Source organism: Phyllobates terribilis, unplaced genomic scaffold, assembly GCF_046119375.1.
Source record: "Phyllobates terribilis strain yellow unplaced genomic scaffold, ASM4611937v1 Scaffold_17__1_contigs__length_24005725, whole genome shotgun sequence".
Taxonomy (NCBI): Eukaryota; Metazoa; Chordata; class Amphibia; order Anura; family Dendrobatidae; genus Phyllobates; species Phyllobates terribilis.
In genome coordinates, this window is record NW_027362777.1 from 5,579,331 (window position 1) to 5,598,270 (window position 18,940).

General features: G+C 42.9%; 1 protein-coding gene across 4 annotated transcripts in view; it reads left to right on the top strand.

Annotated features, from left to right (window-relative positions):
- The window catches only part of LOC141176041 (uncharacterized), a 40,492-nt gene extending 24,514 nt beyond the window's left edge, over positions 1-15,978 (top strand). For 2 of the 4 annotated variants that reach the window (XM_073660014.1, XM_073660015.1), the window contains 5 exons: positions 1,986-2,447; positions 2,537-2,660; positions 2,744-2,841; positions 9,268-9,358; positions 11,011-15,978. In XM_073660014.1, coding sequence (XP_073516115.1) covers positions 2,190-2,447; positions 2,537-2,660; positions 2,744-2,841; positions 9,268-9,358; positions 11,011-12,035 — 1,596 coding nt within the window. In that variant the 5' untranslated portion in view covers positions 1,986-2,189 and the 3' untranslated portion in view covers positions 12,036-15,978. The remainder of the gene's footprint in view (positions 1-1,985; positions 2,448-2,536; positions 2,661-2,743; positions 2,842-9,267; positions 9,359-11,010) is intronic. The other 2 variants (XR_012253098.1, XM_073660016.1) reach the window with 2 other exon arrangements.
- The last annotated feature ends 2,962 nt before the right edge of the window (positions 15,979-18,940 follow it).

Here is an 18,940-nt window from a genome sequence, read left to right on the forward strand (position 1 = left end):
AGTGATAGGAAACAAAGGGTGGTTATTAATGGAAAACACTCAGACTGGGTCTCAGTTAACAGTGGGGTACCACAGGGGTCAGTATTGGGCCCCCTTCTTTTTAACATATTTATTAACGACCTTGTTGGACCAGATGACCCAGGAGGTCCCTTCCAACTCTACCATTCTATGATTCTATGATTCTTGTAGGGGGCATACAGAGTAATATTTCAATATTTGAAGATGACACTAAACTCTGCAGGGTAATCAATACAGAGGAGGACAATTTTATATTACAGGAGGATCTATGTAAACTAGAAGCTTGGGCTGATAAATGGCAAATGAGCTTTAATGGGGATAAATGTAAGGTAATGCACTTGGGCAGTGGAAATAAAATGTATAATTATATGCTTAATTGTAACACACTGGGCAAAACTGTAGCTGAAAAAGACCTGGGTGTATTGGTGGACGACAAGCTTACGTTTAGTGGCCAGTGTCAGGCAGCTGCTGCAAAGGCAAATAAAATAATGGGATGCATTAAAAGAGGCATAGATACTCATGAGGAGAACATAATTTTACCTCTATACAAGTCATTAGTGCGACCACACTTAGAATACTGTGTACAGTTTTGGTCTCCGGTGTATAAGAAAGACATAGCTGAACTAGAGCGGGAGCAGAGAAGAGCGACCAAGGTTATTAGAGGACTGCAATACCAAGACAGGTTATTACACTTGGGGTTATTTAGTGTGGAAAAAAGAAGGCTTAGGGGTGATCTTATTACTATGTACAAGTATATGAAGGGACAGTACAAAGACCTTTCTACTGATCTTTTTACTCTGAGGCCAGAGACGGGGACAAGGGGGCATCTTCTACGTCTGGAGGAAAGAAGGTTTAATCATAATCACAGACGGGGATTCTTTACTGTAAGAGCAGTGATGTAATGAGTGATTCACTATTAAAATTTAAGAAGTTCATGGATGCCTTTCTTGAAAAGTATAATATTACAGGTTATATATACTAGATTCCTTGATAGGGTGTTGATCCAGGGAACTAGTCTGATTGTCGTATGGAGTCGGGAAGGAATTTTTTTCCCCAATGTGGAGCTTAGTGTTTGCCACATGGTTTTTTTTTGCCTTCCTCTGGATCAACATGTTAGGCTATGGGTTGAACTAGATGGACTTAGTCTTCCTTCAACCTTAAAAACTATGTTACTAACTTATTTTTTACAAAAGAGGGAAGTAAGTATGGGCAGCAAATTTTCACCGTCATTGGATTAATGTCCAAAAGGGAGGAGCAACACATTTACCATGAGAGCAAAATTTATAGCCCAAAAAAACCGTATGGTACGGTCGATTTATCGACAACCTCCTCCTGATGTGGGGAGGCACACAGGAGGAGGCGTTGAAATTTACACAAAATCTCAACAACAATGATTTCAATTTGAGATTCACACTTTGTTTTGAAACCCCATAAAACACTGTACATGGAAATGTTGGTATCAAATAACTCCTGTCTTTGTGGTCTTACAAACAAGCTTTTATAAATGCCTCAAACTTCTAAGTGTGAATCAGACCTGAGATCTAACTTGATAGAAGATGACAATCCGGTGAAGACGGGAAACATATAGGCGGCCGGTGGTGATGTAGTCAGTGACTGACTCTGGCCAAATACGTTTATAGAGCCGTAGTGGAAGATGAAGATTTCGTCTTCATCATAAAGTAGTTATTTCTCATGTGACGCTTAATCAATATCTCCTGCAGTATTGCTAATGCCGATTCCAGTGTTGGTAAATGAGATGAGAATTAGCAATAAGGAAGATGAGTCTATGAGAAAGAAACTGCTTGTTGTCTGTGGCCTAAAATATATAGGCTTTATTAGTAGATGTAAAGAAAAAAACTAGATACTGTAAAACATAAATCTCCTCAAATGTTTCCCTTAATATGTCCAGTAATTGTATTATTACACAGGGTTTTTATGATGTTACATCTGCTCAACTTCTCATTCAGGTCTCTACAATATCGAATCCTCTCAGTGAATATCTTCTATATAAGAGAATTTTCCTGAATTACGCATTAAAGATGAATATGGACACAGACAAGATGGCTGAGAAAATATTACTCCTCACCCTAGAGATCCTCTTCCGGCTTACTGGAGAGTTGAGAGATTCTGATGACGTCACATTACATCATTCTTATCTATGGGAATAACAGATGGACAGAACTGGAGAGGTGAGGACTCTGGAAATATCTGTAGTGAGATTTATGAATGTGTCTCTCCGTAATCAGGATTACAGAGTAGTGAAGAAGACCTCTAGTGAGCGCTGTCAGGACCCTTTGTCTGAGGGATGGTGGGGAAGAACCCTGAGCCCAATCACGGAGCTTCCACCTCACCACCTGATAGATGAGGACATCAATGACCAGAAGATCCTAGATCTCACCTACAAGATGATTGAGCTGCTGACTGGAGAGGTGACACTGCTAGGAATGAGAATGCTGGAACATTTTATAGTAAAGCTATGAAGGAATTGGGGGTATAACTCTATCATTGTGTGTGTCAGGTTCCTATAAGATGTCAGGATGTCGCTGTCTATTTCTCCATGGAGGAGTGGAAGTATTTAGAAGAACACAAAGATCTGTACAAGGATGTCATGATGGAGGTTCCCCAGCCCCTCACATCACCAGGTAATAGACAGGACTGAATACACATGGCCTATAATTGTCTATATGTAAAGAATGAATTCAGTCCCTGTATGTGCTTCCTCTAGATCTATCCAGTAAGAGGACAACACCAGAGAGATGTCCACGTCCTCTTCTTCCTCAGGACTGTAAACAAGAAGATCACAATATTCCTCAGGATCATCAGGTACATGGAGATAAGGTGTCATGAGATCTCTCCTGTGATGTGTATATGGCTGTGAAGGGCTTGTGTTCGGTCTTGTTTTATCCACCAGAATTATATGGTTTATACTTGTATAATGAGAATGGGGGAGATGGCTGGATTAGAGCTGATCATTAGTGATGAGTGAGTGTATTCATTAATATTCGCACGGATAGTACGGTATTCAGGTACTTGTTATATTGCGAGTATTTGTGTACTCGCCTCGCTATATTCGAATGTCCCGCCCTGCCGTTTTGGCGCCTCCTTTGCAGCCACTAAACATGCTGGGCTTTAAAACCAATCACAGTAATTTTTCAGACATCTTGGTTGTGGCATTACTGTGATTGGCTGGCCACCCAGCCTCATAGGGTCTATTTAAGCCCTGTCGTCGCCATTTTGTGCACATTGCGTCTGGAGCCTGCATTCTATAAGCATAGGGAGAGATCGCTGAGCTGCTAGGGAGAGTGTTTAGGCCTCTTGATAAAACAAAAGCCCTTTTAAGGGCTACCTGCAGTGTATACTAGTTCTGTGTTTAAAGGAGCCGCTCACTAGCTCCATAATACCATCAAAAAATATCTCTTTTCAGAGCTGAAGACACACAACAAAGTCAGAGTACAAGGAGGGAGAGATTGTGTATTAGGTAGGGAGTGTATTAGGTAGTGTTCTTCCAGTGTCCATATTAAAACAGCTCTTGTCAGAGGCAAAGCAATATTTTGCCATCAAACACAGAAGTAGCATTTTGTGCTGCCTTTTTTTTTAGCATCGGTCTATTTTCCCTGCTGTTTTAGGGGTCAGAGCCTACCTTCTGTCCATATTAGTCCACTTAAAAATAGTGTTTTGTGCCCTACACAAAGCAGTAGTCCAAATATTTGTTACTGCCTGCTACAAAGCACGCACCAGGCCATTTTAACCACTATTTTTGGGGTGTCAGCCTGCCTTCTGTCCATATTAGTCCACTTAAACAATCATTGAGTGCCATACACAAAGCAGTAGTCCAAACATTTCCTACTGCCTGCTACAAAGCATGCACCAGGCCATTTTAACCACTATTTTGGCTGTGACACCTAGCTTGGCTTGTGCCATCAACATCTGAAATTCTGTCAACAAAACCCAAAATGCCAAAAGGACTTGTTAAGGTACGTGTCAGTTGTGCGTGAGAAGGCACTCAGTCTGTGTCAGGTCAGAAGAAGCTTGATTCATCCACTATGTTCCTGGAAAAATTTTCCGGTCTGGAACGTAAACGTGTGTGGAAGCCACAAGAGTGGGAGCAGATTCTGTCTTGGATAGCAGACAAGGTCTCTACGCATTTGTCAAGCAGCAACAAATCTTCCACGACCACACAGTCTACTGTGGATACAGAAGGCTGGCCCATCCAATCCTGAAGCTGGTTCTCCTTCCTCCAACCATTATCAGTCAACATGAGACATATGACCCCAAGCTTGGCCACTCCGAGGATCTGTTTGGTACGTATCCTTTGGTTGGCTCTGTGCAGCATTGAAGAGGGACAAGAGGAGGTGGCGTGCCTTGATGCTTATGTATTTGAGGACCTATGGCCAGAAGAAAGACACTTGGCGGAACATCATTTTTTGTCTCCAGAGGTGGAGGCTGACGATGAGACACAGTTGCTATCAGGTCAGCCTACAATGTCAACTGGGAAGGAGGATAAGATGGAAGACGAGGTAGTCGATGATGAGTCCACTGATTCGAGCTGGACCGTTGGCATGCATAGCCATGGCAGAAACACAGAGGAAGATGGATATGTAGCACCAACATAGGCACCAATGGGTCGTGGTTTGCCCAGAGTGAGAACTGGGTCATCTGTTCCCAAGAGCACCCCCTCTGTGCGCCAAGTCAGGGCAAAGGGGCGTTCAGCTGCTGTGTGGAATTTTTTTTTCTGAAAGTCCTTCAGAGAAAAACATTATAGGCTGTAGCATCTGCCATACCAAGTTGAGCAGAGGCCAGGGCAAAGGCAATCTACATGCTCACCATCCAAGGCTCATGTTCGATGCTTGGAAACCTATTCAGGAGACTTAAATACAAAACAAAAGACATCAGCCCACCACCTGGATATAGGAGTACTACCGGACTAAGGCACCCTGAAGGAAAAGCCCCTCCAGAGAGGGGCCGCCCTCCGGGCAGCCAGTCTTTCATACTCCAGAGAACGTACCTTCACCAGGTCACCTAGGATGTTCCTACAAACTTCATCTGCACTTAGGATTTTACTCTGCGTCGAAACTAAAACATGTGCGTTCCACATGAAATACCTGACCACACTTAGTATGAATAAAGTGGTTCGGTCCCTTCTCCCAAGGTCTCCGAACGCTCCATAGGCCCACCCGGCATAGGACAGAGTAGCCTGCCGTGGCCAACCAATGGAAGCTCCCACCCTGTTGTACACCTCTGTATTAAAGGGACAATGAAGCAGGAAGTGCTCCATGCTTTCCAGCATGTTAGCACAAGCCTCACGGGGGAGCAATTCCTGTCCTCGGAGCTCCTGTACTTCAAATTGCCCCTTACACACAGCTTACCTTGGAAGCAGCGCCAAGTCAAGTCACAGTATTTCTTGGGGATCCTGCTAGAATTTAACAAACTGAACCCAAACTCCAGATCCCGACTTGGGCAGTTCTTGAGGACCAATGGACTCTGAAAATGAGAAAGCAAGACCTTCCTATAGAGGAGTTTCCTCGGGAGGGACCTCACCTCCCATATTCCCAGACCCCACCGGTGGATCATTTTTAGAACCGGGGTAACATAAGCCGGGAGATGCCCATGCACTGTGCGAGGATCTTTCAATCTTCCCCCTGAAGATTGATGGCTGAAACCATCCCTTGCAGGATAATACCCATGGAGGAGCCCTCTCCTTCCAGAGGTTTGCCACGTTAACTTTCAAGAAGGTGTTCACTAGGAACACAACCGGGTTCACCATATCCAATCACCCTAGTCTCCTCGTGCGGTAAGTGACCTCCCGCTGGACTAGGTTCAGTCTATTCCCCCATAGCATCTGGAAGAACAGACTGTAGACCCGTGTCCAGAGAGGCTTTGGCAAGACACAGATTCTGCCCAGGTAGATTAGCAAGGGGAGCAGGAAAGCTTTGCACAAGCCAACCCTTTCCCTCAGGCTCAAAGACCAACCCTTCCATTGGTCCACTCTTTGGGCGACACCTTTGATTCTGCCTTCCCAGTTTTTCATGGGGTAATCACCCTGGACGAATTCAGTGCACAGGACTTTGGCGTGTTCTTTGGGTTCGGGGAGGGTGTCCAGAAGATCAAACCCGGGATCTCCGCTTCCCAGCCAGAGATTTTCACACTTATCCTGGTTGACCTTGGACCCGGATGCCTCCGATTAGCGCTCCACTTCTGACATCACCACCATTGCCTCCTCTTGCGACGAAACAAATACGGTGACATCGTCCACGTAGGCCACTACCCTCAAGATAGCCTCCGGCACCGCCTTGCCCATCCGAACCCCTTCCAACGAACCACAATCGATCCTTCTAAGGAAGGGTTCAATTGCAAAGGCGTAAAGCAAAGGGCTAAGAGGACAGCCCTGACGGACATCAGATCCTACCCTGAAAGGTTGTCCAATCCACCCATTTGTTTCAATTGACATCTCTTGTGTTGGAGCCATGATTCATGTCAGTCCACTTGGTGCAACAGCTCTCCAGGGTGTGATCACTCCTTTTTAGATGCAGACACCCGAGCATATCTAATTTGACGCAGGTGTTAGTTTTGGAAATGAAAATTTACAGGGTGATTCCATCATTTTTTCCCTCTGCTTGGTCTGAAAAAAATTACCCTTACTGAGTACCACATTTTTAATCTTGATTTCTTTTAGTGTTTCTTAAAGCCCTAAAGTTGCCATTTGAAATGACTTTAGTTTTGTGCCATGTCTGTGATCTTCTTTTTTTCAACAACATTAAACAACTGAATGAACATCCTCCAAGCCCGGTGATTCCATAATTTTTGCCAGGGGTTGTACAATGGAATCGTTTAAGAGGGCCGTTGTAGATCAGTTGCTGAAAACATCACCCTCAGATAATGCTGGTGGCAGAGGTACCAGCTCTTTTCAACACCAAGGGATAATGGGGAGAGACATGAACACCAGCTCCAACGAAGGTGGAGGGAAAATGTGCCCAAATTGGTCAATTTTCAACAAAACAGCAAGGGCTATCTGTGCCTATAAAAATGCTAAGGAGGGATAAGTTGCAGAACATGGTCAAGGGTTACTTTAAGTGACCATACGTGTGTCCTTTCTGACGCTTCTGTTCCCTTTAATTATTGAGTGTCTAAGCTGAACACTTGGCCCGACCTCTCTTTATATGCCTTGGAGGTGCTGGCCTGCCCTGCTGCTAGTGTGGTGTCTGAGCATGTTTTCAGTTCCGCTGGGGAAATCATCACTGATAGGCTCAGACGCCTCTCCACGGAAAATGCAGACAGACTTACTTTGATTAAATTCAACAAGGACTGGATATCTCCACAATTTGTAATCCCTCCAGATGACAGCAAGCCAACCTAAATTCCCCAAAAATGCAGATTCATGCTACTGCTGTTAACGTCACCCCCTTCTCATAAACAGATTCCTTGCTTCGTCAACCATGACTCAGCCCATAGGGCTAATTTTTACAAACTTTGCACATCGTGCAGTGGACAAACCAGGACAGTATTCCTTCTCCAGCCTAACTACGATTTGTGATTGGAGACCCTTGGAATGGTGGCTTCCTGCATCAACCATGACTCAGCCCATAGGGCTAATTTTTACAAACCCTATGCACATTGTGCAGTGGGCAAATCTGGAATGTATATTGGTCCTACCAAACTAATATTTGTCATTGGAGGTTGGAGGCCCTTCTCACATTGTGATTGAGATAGGGGATACATATTCAATAGAAATTTACACTGACTGTTGATGACCGACTGATGGCCCTCTGAAAATTTGAATTGAGGGCCACAACTACTACAGTACTCCATCGTAGATAATGTTTGACAAGGGAGGCCCTTGTCAAGGAATCTCCCTGCAGTTATGACACAGCCCCCAGGAGTAATTTTTGGAAGTACGATGCACATTCTGCACTGGACCAAGTAGTACAATATCAAGAAGTCTTCTCTTCCTATATAATCTGGGGAATATTGACAATCAAAATTTCTGAGCCATTTGGAGAAGCTTCACCAACCCATCCTGGAGAGGAGCACCATATATCCTTTGTCCATTGACTTGCACAAGTGATATATTTGAGCTCGTCATCCAGTTAACTAGTGCAGCTTTATTTTTCCGGTTCACTAAGTTCAGCCATACCTGAAGATCGCAGGCTGTACTCACTGCTACCTTCTAGTACTCCACGTCTCTTGGCTTTTTTTCTCTGTAGTCTCTGCCCCTAAATGAGTTAAATAATACAGTGAGGGCCCTACAATATGAGCAAGTGAGGGCACTCTCAGATGTACACGAGCAACCTCCAAAATCTCTAGAGTAGGGCACTTCAAAATGTATGTTACAGGGCCACATGAGGGCTCTTACAAAACTCAGCTTTCCTGCCTACTGCAAGGCCTCTGAACATTTGAATTTAGGGCCGCAGTATCACATGGTGGTGGAGGTGGAGGAGGAGGAGGAGGGTCAAGCCCAACGCTACAATGGGCACATTGTAAACTGCTATTGAATGTGTATTCCACTATCTGAGTGTCAATGATGGAGGGACCGTCCAAATGTCTTAAGTAACAGCTGTCCCTCCAAATCGCATGTTACAGAGCCACCTGAGGCCTCTCAGGTCAAAGATCTACATACCTACTGATGCTTTCTACCTGTGCTTGTAAAGTGCTGGAGAATAGCAAACTGAAAAATGATTCATGACAGAGGGACCTACAAAATGTATAAGTCAGGGCCCTCCCAATTGTAAAAAGAAAAAAAAAGCCACAGCAGTATGTGTGAACAAAGGCTAAAAGGGATATTTTTTTGGCTTCTCTGGTTTATTTAGCCTTATATACAAGTGATTGTGCAGGAAAAACTGTTTCTTAACCTTTTTGACCTGTTAAATGCAATTTAGGTTAGGTTTGGTAGTTGTTCTTGTGTGTCTGTAAAAGTGGCGTAATACTGCGACAAACTTATTCCCAGAAACCATATGCGAGTCATAAATGCATGCAGGCTCATTCTCCAGGCTCTTCTCATTCTGTTTCATCACTTTCCCATCCATTTCAGCCTTTTCCTCAGGCCCCCAGGCCCCTTTGTATAGGGTCTAGCAGAAAATTACTCGCATTTCCCATTGACTTACATTGTACTCGCTATTCGGAACGAATACGCAATTATTACAAAGTACTCGTTACGAGTATAGCGATTTACGAATATTACAGTACTCGCTCATCACTACTGATCATAGATGTGACTTCTCCATCTGTCTGTGACTTGTACAATATTTCTTTCAGGGTGAAGATCTGACCCATATTAATACTACAGAGACATATGTGAGGGGTGATGAGCGATGTAAAGAGGAGATTCCTACATATGACTACCCAGGTGAGTAATAACCACTAAATACAGAGAAGTCACAGATTCTTCTCAGTCACAGGCTGTGGCTGGTTTACCGGTCATGTAGTCTAGCTGTATCACAATCGTGTGATCACCATTTTGCATCTATACCAAAACATTCTCCTCCACCAAAAACTGTTCAAATAACTTTGGACATTGAAACTCCTTTTCTATAGAACTTACAAACTCTCACCTGCCCAGGTCTGTAAACTACCAAGCCAAATGACAGCATATGTAGAAAGTGCTGACAAGTTAGAAAATCACTTGAAGAAAAATATTATGTAAGAGAAAGTGGAGGGTAATGATGCTATTGGCTTCCTAGAACCCTGATATCTTATTAGATGAATATACCTTCTCTCCCTTCTGTGGCGCTGAATGTGCTCATATGGTCCCTACAATACCAGGTCCAGTCTTTCTGGCCAAACCTCGCTTTTATGATCGGCAATATTAAACATTCAGTGAGGGCCAAGTATGAATTTCTGTATGATAACAGAGTTTCCCTTTACCGTTACTTTTCAATTTCTTTTTAAACCAAATTACTTCAAATAGATAAAGTATACAAAAAACATTACACCTGTGCCATGACATATCTCTAAGCTGTGAGTGGCTGATGGCTGTAAAAAAATGTATTCATGCCTGCAGGAGATATGTTGGCATGACTCGAGCCCTGGTTTCATGTATTCACTCCACGACATAAATAATATTATCAATCCTAAAGAATTTAGATACAATTTATCCTTAAATGGGGAGCACTAATACTTTCTCTGCTCTTCTGGTCAGGACTCATAAGTAGCTCCAATGGTCTACCATAAATAAGTGCAACTCTGCCAGGAGCTACCAAGAAGCATACTCTAATTACCCCAGAGAGGTTTCACCACTAGTTACTCTCTCAAAGTTTTGCCCTACACCCTTTAACCCCTCTACATGGATCTGTACTTACACAAAGACCCTTAGGATTGGACTTAGTGTTGCCTGCTGTTCTGTGGTGTGACATGACAAGAATAATAGTCAGGTTGCTGGATCAGAACCAGAAGGGCAGAGAAAATACAAATTCAGAAGACACAATAGTAGTCAGTAAACGTGCTGGGATCACAAGAAGAAACTAAGAAGAAAATACACAACACGGAAGCTGAAGACAGAAGACTTAACCAGCGGAGAACAAGGCTGTATCAGGCAGCTTCCGGCATTATGCGTGAACTTTAGTAGGGTGTGGTGCTTTCCATTTGAGTTAAGTAGGGAGCATATTTGATTTTGGAAGAGCTGATTTTGCTGGATTGGTTTATGGAAGCCATGTTGCTTTTCAAGCATTTTTGAGCCACTAATGATGTGGAAACCTCTGTTTTTCCGTTGACAGATTATGGACCTGAGTGGAGGCTTGTTTTTTGTGATATGAGTAGAAATTTTTATTGGTATAATTTTCGCATATTTCATATTTGGGAGGCAGAATGAACAAACAGTTGAACACCAAACTCTACTGGTTCATGCTATGAGGTTTTCTATTAGACTGTGAACTGTCATTGTCTTGGTGAATAAATCAATATTTTTACATAACTTGCCATTTGTACTAACAGTTTAAGTAGAAATGTTCAAAAATATAAATTTCAAAAATATTTTATTCAAATATATATTTTTTTACTTAGCAGATGACTGTACTAGGAGATCAGAGGGACAGCCGATATCTTCAATTTTCAAATCAGATGAGCTGGAGATCTCACAGGATACAATTGAAGGGAATGCTATTACTCCAAATATACCATCATCCCTTTACAGCAAAGATGTGTCATTTGATCCTTTGAAACAGGTCCTATCTTCTGATTCATTACCAACTACTAAGGAAAATCAAAGTCACAAAATAAGCATTAAAAAACTAACTGCTTCTAAAGCTAAGAAGCCATTTGCACGGTCAGAATATGGAAATAGTTTTCCCCTCAAAAAGTTTTTTCTTAAACATCAAAAAATTCACACAGCAAAGAATAGATTTTCATGTTTCAAGTGTATGAAATGTTTTAACAAGAAATCAAGTTTTCTTAGTCACCAAAGAACTCACACAGGGGAGAAGCCTTTTTCATGTTCAGAATGTGGGAAATGTTTTAACCAGGAATTAGATCTTGTTACACATCAAAGAACTCACACAGGGGAAAAACCTTTTTCATGTTCAGAATGTGGGAAATGTTTTACAGGGAAATCAAATCTTGTTAAGCACCAGAGAACTCACACAGGAGAGAAGCCTTTTTCATGTTCAGAATGTGGGAAATATTTTACAGAGAAATCAAATCTCGTTAAGCACCAGAGAACTCACACAGGAGATAAGCCTTTTTCCTGTTCAGAATGTGGGAAATGTTTTAACCAGAAATCAGATCTTGTTACACATCAGAGAACTCACACAGGGGAGAAGCCTTTTTCCTGTTCAGAATGTGGGAAATGTTTTAACCAGAAATCAGATCTTGTTACACATCAGAGAACTCACACAGGGGATAAGCCTTTTTCATGTTCAGAATGTGGGAAATGTTTTACAGTGAAATCAAATCTCCTTAAGCACCAGAGAACTCACACAGGAGAGAAGCCTTTTTCCTGTTCAGAATGTGGGAAATGTTTTAACCAGAAATCAGCTCTTGTTAGACATCAGAGAAGTCACAGAGGGGAGAAGCCTTTTTTATATCCTTAATGTGGAAAATGTTTTACTTGAAAAGACACACTTTTAGCAAGAAAAAATCATGCTAATAAGTGAGTGCGTCCTATAGACTGAAGGTAGCTTCCTGTGACCGAGAACAATGAGTGTCCTTCCTGATCAGTGAGAGAATTGATCTCGCCTCAAGCCCCACACTTATCTAACTGATTGGTGCTGAAGAGGAGAGGAAGGTACTGGGACCTGTACAGAGGCTGCGCGTCTTGACTGAGCAGCTGAAGAATCTAGCTCATGGACCTTTCAGATCATGTAACACTGTTTTACATATTTGTAAAAGTTGTCAGGTTCCGTTATGAACTTAGCCATTTCTTAATGAATTTGACCTCCTGAATTCAAATTGGACAATGAGTTTTTCATTTTACTGCTACATATAATTTAATGATAAAAGTTCCAGTACTTTGAAACATTATTATTTCAATAAATATACAGATGCAGAATATTTTGTTATGCCAATTTTCTGATATTTAGAGAAAACTTAGAAACAATTCAAATAACTAAAACCTGTCTAAACCCTATTGCGAATTTAAACAGTTACAGAAATTGCACTACAAAATAGTCCTCATTCAGTGACAACTGTTTTTTTGCTTGTTTCTTGTACTCCTGTATCGGGTCATCTCTTAAAATTATACAACAGTAATCTGCAAGCATTGATGGATTTCATCTTCCTTGATATCTTTTCTCCATAGTTGCAATATCTTCGTTACATTTCTCACCATCCTCGTCTCTCACTACTCCACAGTTTGGTGGAAAAAAAGTCTAATTTCTTATATTGTAATCATTAAGGACATGTTACAGCCAAGATCCTTACATGTTTTGAGTAGAAATAACACCAACTCTTCATAGTTACTGTATCTGCTCTTGAGTTTCCCAAAAAGTTAGTTACCACAAATGCAAATGTAAACCATACAGACTTTTCCTTGCCCTGGAACAAATGAAGAAACTGCTCATCTTGAAGAAGCTTACGAATCTGAAGTCCAATTAAGACTCCTTCTTTTATATTTGCTTCACTTAACCTTGGAAAGTTATCAATCAGATTCATGAATGCTTTTACCTTTTTATCCATAGCCTTTACGAAGTTCTTCATCAGGCCCAACTTGATAAGATTTTGTTACCACCATTGCCTAGGTGGATCCTCGACTTGTGGATGCAGGACAGTTTACTCCCTTGCTCAAGTGAATGTTGGAGAGGCCAGTCCCTTTTTTTGTAGCCATATTCTTTTGCACGACTATCCCACTCACACAGAAAGCAGCAGTACTTGTGTGCAACAACCCTGACGACATATGTGAACAAGCAGATGTAGGAGCTCTGTCCGAGCATCTAGCTATTTATCCAATATAGGACCTGATGACCATCTTGAAAATCGGCATACATCTACCAGTTAATTGTCTGAGTGTGGAAGTAGTTTGCTCCAGGGGAAAAAAATGACCAGGAAAAGCCACATAAAGACTGCGGGAGAAGCAGGTTCTCAGCTCTAAGATGACACCACGGTTGTCACGCTGGAGACAGATTGAGCAGGGGAGACGAGGAGGAGGGAAGTGGTGGCCTTGTTGTAGCAATTTGCCTGCACAGAAACACAGGTCTCAGCAGGTGACAGTGGCCTTATAACAGCTACCCCACACCTGTGCACGGGCTACAAGTGGAGGAGTTGGGTGTGCAGGAGATGGGAGAGGCAGCCTCTTTGAAGGGGATGAAAAGACCACAAAATTGCATGTGGCACAATACTCACTGCTCCACGGCCTAACCTGCACCAATGGGACATACAGGTACCTGAGTAACCTACTTTAAAAGATGTTTTCATTGCAGTGGTAAATTGTAAATTCTCTCTCTGCTTTCAATTTACATTTTGGTGGTCTTAAAGATGAGACAGCAGGTATATGACTCAAACTGCAGAAAATAGAGCAGGGGCAGTGGAAGGCTAAGTCAGTGCCATTGAGGACCAGATAGCCGATAAAAGCAATGAGAACAGGCTTGCAGAACAGCAAATATCAGCACTGCTGGCAGAAACAGATGATCTTGAAAATAGGTCAAGGCTCAAAGATATACCACTTATTGGTGTGCCTGAAAAAAATAGAAGGCTCCTTTCCTACTGAATTCTTTGAAAACTGGCTGAAATTAATAATCAGGCTTGAAACCTTAACCCTCCTATAAGCTGTAGAACGAGCTCATAATGTGCTCATTTAACAAATTAATTAAAGGAAGCGTGGAATTAATTTATAATGATATTTATTTTCCTTCTAATAAAATTATACAGTAATTGATAAAAGACACACATATCAGTATAATGCCACAAAATAATATTCTGACATATGAAACACGACAAATGGACTGTAACAAATATAATAAACTAAAATAAAATTTAGAGGAATTCGGATAAGAGCATTTTAGCTCATCAAAAGACATATTAAATAAAATAAATAAAACAAGATTTTTTTTTGACATACAATGAACTACAAGTTTTTTACAAACTTTTCTCCTACCCTTGGATTTGCTTTTCTTTTTAATCTTTTGTTAATTCCTAAATACACATAGCTGCTTAATGAGTAAAGAACACAGGACACAGTGGGTTTCCCTATAGAGACATAGGTTCTAGCCCAACTCCTGCTATTAGAATAAGTGAATAAATACATTTATTTTAGCGAACATTTGAACTTATATATATATATATTATTTTTAAATCATGTCGAATAGGTTTGTAGTATATGAATTGTTATACATTTTTTTGGAGGTATTTCTTTATATAACTGAAATGCACGCAATCCAGTGAACTTTGACACAAGTCAGTTATGTGTTGATTTGGAGCCTTAATTCAAAACTCAAGCCTTTACACTGTCTTGCACAGTTTTGTCAGTATGTAGTTGTTTCCTGAAGAAGTGCTTGTCACTTTTAAACGCATTTAATAAAAACAGCAATTTAATAAACCTTTCTGAATTGATGTTTTCAGTGAACCAGCAGCGTGGGAAGCATCCATAAATTTCTCCAGATCCTGATATTCAATGATATACCCTGCCAAGTTAAGGGTGGTAGCCCGAGGTACTGTGCACTTTATTCAAGATTCATAAACCCTTCACTGGCTCAATATGAATGAGAGGCAAATACGCCGGGATCACATTTGAGATGTTAAAAGTTGAAGATCCTGTGGTACAAACCCTAATTCTTCAAAAACACAGTGATTCGCAAGTATATGGGAAGAAGTGTGTCCTTGCTTGTTGGACAGTTCTTTACAAATGTTGTTTTTTTCTTCAGGTTCTATTATGATTATATCACATTTTTCTTGCCTAATTGGGGTTGAATTATCCCCCAAGGGGGCTTAGGTTCTAGGTGGGATTCTCCCATATGTTTAACAGTGACTGAGCCGCCATTTTTTCTACTTTAAAAGCGACAGCTATGGAAATACTTCGCCCAGTCTCTCACCCAGAGAAAGGTGTTTTATATCTGACTATTATGGTTGGGGTTTTATAGAGAGGGGGAGGTCTTTTTTATTTTTTTGGATATGTTTTATATTGTCGACAATCTTGTAATATGCGCTTTACAAGCTATGTAAAATGGAAATGCTCTGCTGATAGGATATTGGAAACGACATATCTACTGCATTAAATATGGCGGGGTCAGTGCAAATAGCTGGAATGTAAGGGGTCTTTCTTCTAGTGTTAAAAAACAGGTGATCTTTCAGTATCTTCAAATGGAAAAACCTGCCTTGATTTGTCTGCAAGAAACACATCTTACCTCTGAGAAACTTCATCTACTAAACAAGAAGTGGTTACTGCCGACTATCACTCCACACACTATATTAGTTCATCCTTTAAAGGGAAGGTGCCATCAAAACATTTTTTTTCAACAATTGAAAAAATGTAAAGCATTAATGTTTTAATTTTTTTCAAAAATATTATCATTTGTTTTTAACTAAATAAAATATGAAAAATAATTTTAAAAGGTTTGGTATTTCCACTTTTAAACACTAAGGGGAGCAGCTGCTGATATTTGACATGAAAACCTAGTGTACAACTAGCTCACATTACGGACTGCAGTAAATTGGGGCTGGATCTGCTCTTCTGTGTGTGATGTCGCTCCTCTCCTCCCCTTCTGGGTGTTTGTAACAGGATAAGAGAGGATGAAGTTTAGGATCACAGTGTGGAGCCATTTTGTTGGTGACTGCCAGTTATATTGACGAGTATAGTGTCACTAAGGACAGCTGGCAGCACCGATTCTGTTAGATGGTGCTGATAGCTGTATCATAAGCTGGGATTAGATATGCGGAGTGTATCGTGTATGATTAGATACGCTTAGAGTAACACGCTGGGAATAGATACAGGTCTCAATGTAGTGTATCATATGTGGCTGATGTGGGGCCTGTGAGCCGGTTGAGGGGGAGGGGCCCATCTCCAGTTCCCCTGCCCATCCTCACAAATTGAACTGTATTGACTTGTTGCCGATACAGTTGAAAGCAATGTTGAGTGAGGGAGTGTGACGCTCCCATCGATCCCCCTCTGCGTCTTACGTCACTGATGCAGGCACTGACAGCGGGGGCGATGACGTCACTACATGGAGTCCACTGTGCTGAGATGTGCGGGCCCCTCGCTACAGAGACCGGAGTAGCGGGAGAACAATGAGTTCATTATAGTGTATAGAGGCCAATGGGCAGTGCATTCTACTCTGTGGAGGCCAATGGGGAGTGCATTCTATTCTGTGGAGGCCGATGGGGAGTGCATTCTACTCTGTGGAGGCCGATAGGGAGTATCACGCATGATGATGGAATTGGATACATCGGTCTGGGGAACAACGCACATGATGGGATGAGATACACCGGTCTGGGGAACATCGCACATGATGATGGGATTAGATACACCGGTCTGTGTAGTATCGTGCATGATGATGTGATTAGATACACGGGTCTGGGGAGTATCACACATGCAGGGGTTAGATAGCTTTTCACTTTATACTGTATTTTTTACTTGAAGTTTTGATCATCTGATCTCTACTGTAACATACCTGGCGGCGTGCTGGCATGGCTTACCATCTCCCACCATGCAATACCGCCATCTTACCTATCAGTCCAGGCTGCACACTTTGCTCCAGTGCCTGCTGTGTGCATGTCTCTTGTCTGATTGCTTAGGGAGGCGGCGCGGTTACTGCCTGATTCTTGTAGTTACTGTGTGCGCACTCCTAATGGGTCCCCAGCCTATTGTTGTGAGTCACTGGATACTTAAACCCCCTCCACCCAGTAGGAGGTGCTTGAGCAACACTTTTGTGTTCTGTGCAACTGAGTTGCCAGGTCCTGTCCTGTATCTTGTCTGTTTCCGCTACTTGTCCACTCGCTACTTCATTGTAAGTCCCTTGTGTGTATCTGCTCTGCTTGTCTACCGCACCTGCGGGTTTTACTCTGCTCTGCTTGTCTACCGCACCTGTGGGTTTTGCTCTGCTCTGCTTGTCTACCGCACCTGGGGGTTTTGCTCTGCTCTGCTTGTCTACCGCACCTGTGGGTTTTGCTCTGCTCTGCTTGTCTACCGCACCTGCGGGTTTTGCTCTGCTCTGCTTGTCTACCGCACCTGTGGGATTTGCTCTGCTCTGCTTGTCTACCGCACCTGCGGGTTTTGCTCTGCTCTGCTTGTCTACCGCACCTGTGGGATTTGCTCTGCTCTGCTTGTCTACCGCACCTGTGGGTTTTGCTCTGCTCTGCTTGTCTACCGCACCTGCGGGTTTTGCTCTGCTCTGCTTGTCTACCGCACCTGTGGGATTTGCTCTGCTCTGCTTGTCTACCGCACCTGCGGGTTTTGCTCTGCTCTGCTTGTCTACCGCACCTGTGGGATTTGCTCTGCTCTGCTTGTCTACCGCACCTGTGGGTTTTGCTCTGCTCTGCTTGTCTACCGCACTTGCGGGTTTTGCTCTGCTCTCCTTGTCTACCGCACCTGCGGGTTTTGCTCTGCTTTGCTTGTCTACCGCACCTGCGGGTTTTGCTCTGCTCTGCTTGTTTACCGCACCTGTGGGTTTTGCTCTGCTCTGCTCATTTACCGCATCTGCGGGTTTTGCTCTGCTCTGCTTGTCTGCCGCATCTGTGGCTCTGTTCCTGTATCCCAGTCTGTACTGGTCCCTATCCTGCCTGTGTTCCTACCTGCCAGTACCCACCTGTCTGCATACCAGCCGTGCCTGCCAGTACCCATCTGTCTGCATAGCAGCCGTGCCTGCCAGTATCCACCTGTCTGTATAGCAGCCGTGCCTGCCAGTACCCACCTGTCTGCATATCAGCCGTGCCTGCCAGTACCCACCTGTCTGCATACCAGCCGTGCCTGCCAGTACCCATCTGTCTGCATACCAGCCATGCCTGCCTGTTCCTGCATTCCCCGGTGTGGGCAAACAGCTGTGACCGGGGTCTGACCTGGAGTAGCACCTGGTCCCTCTGCTCGGTTCCTCCCTGGTTCACGGAGTCGACTGAGCCGCCGTGCGACCTTGGTCGGACCAAGTTGATACTTAGTCACGCCCCTCCAGGCACTCCTCGATTCATGGTCCAGTGGCATTACCAACCACACTCACGCCAGTCAGTCCGGGCGTGTGTGTAACATCTACTATACATAGCCAAATACACATGCGCTCATACACACAGGAAAATAGAAAAATTCTCACACACAGAAAAATGCACACGCACGCTCACACACACAGAAAAATGCACACGCACGCTTACACACAGAAAAATACACATGCATGCTCATACACACAGGAAAAAACACATGCACGCTCATACACACAGAAAAATACACATGTGGTGTAATACATGACCCCGCTCTGTCCACTTCTATGGGAGCAGTGGTGTAATATGTGACCCCGCTCTGTCCACTTCTATAGGTGCAAGGGTGTAATAAGATAGAATAGATAAATGTCCTGTAAATATATAA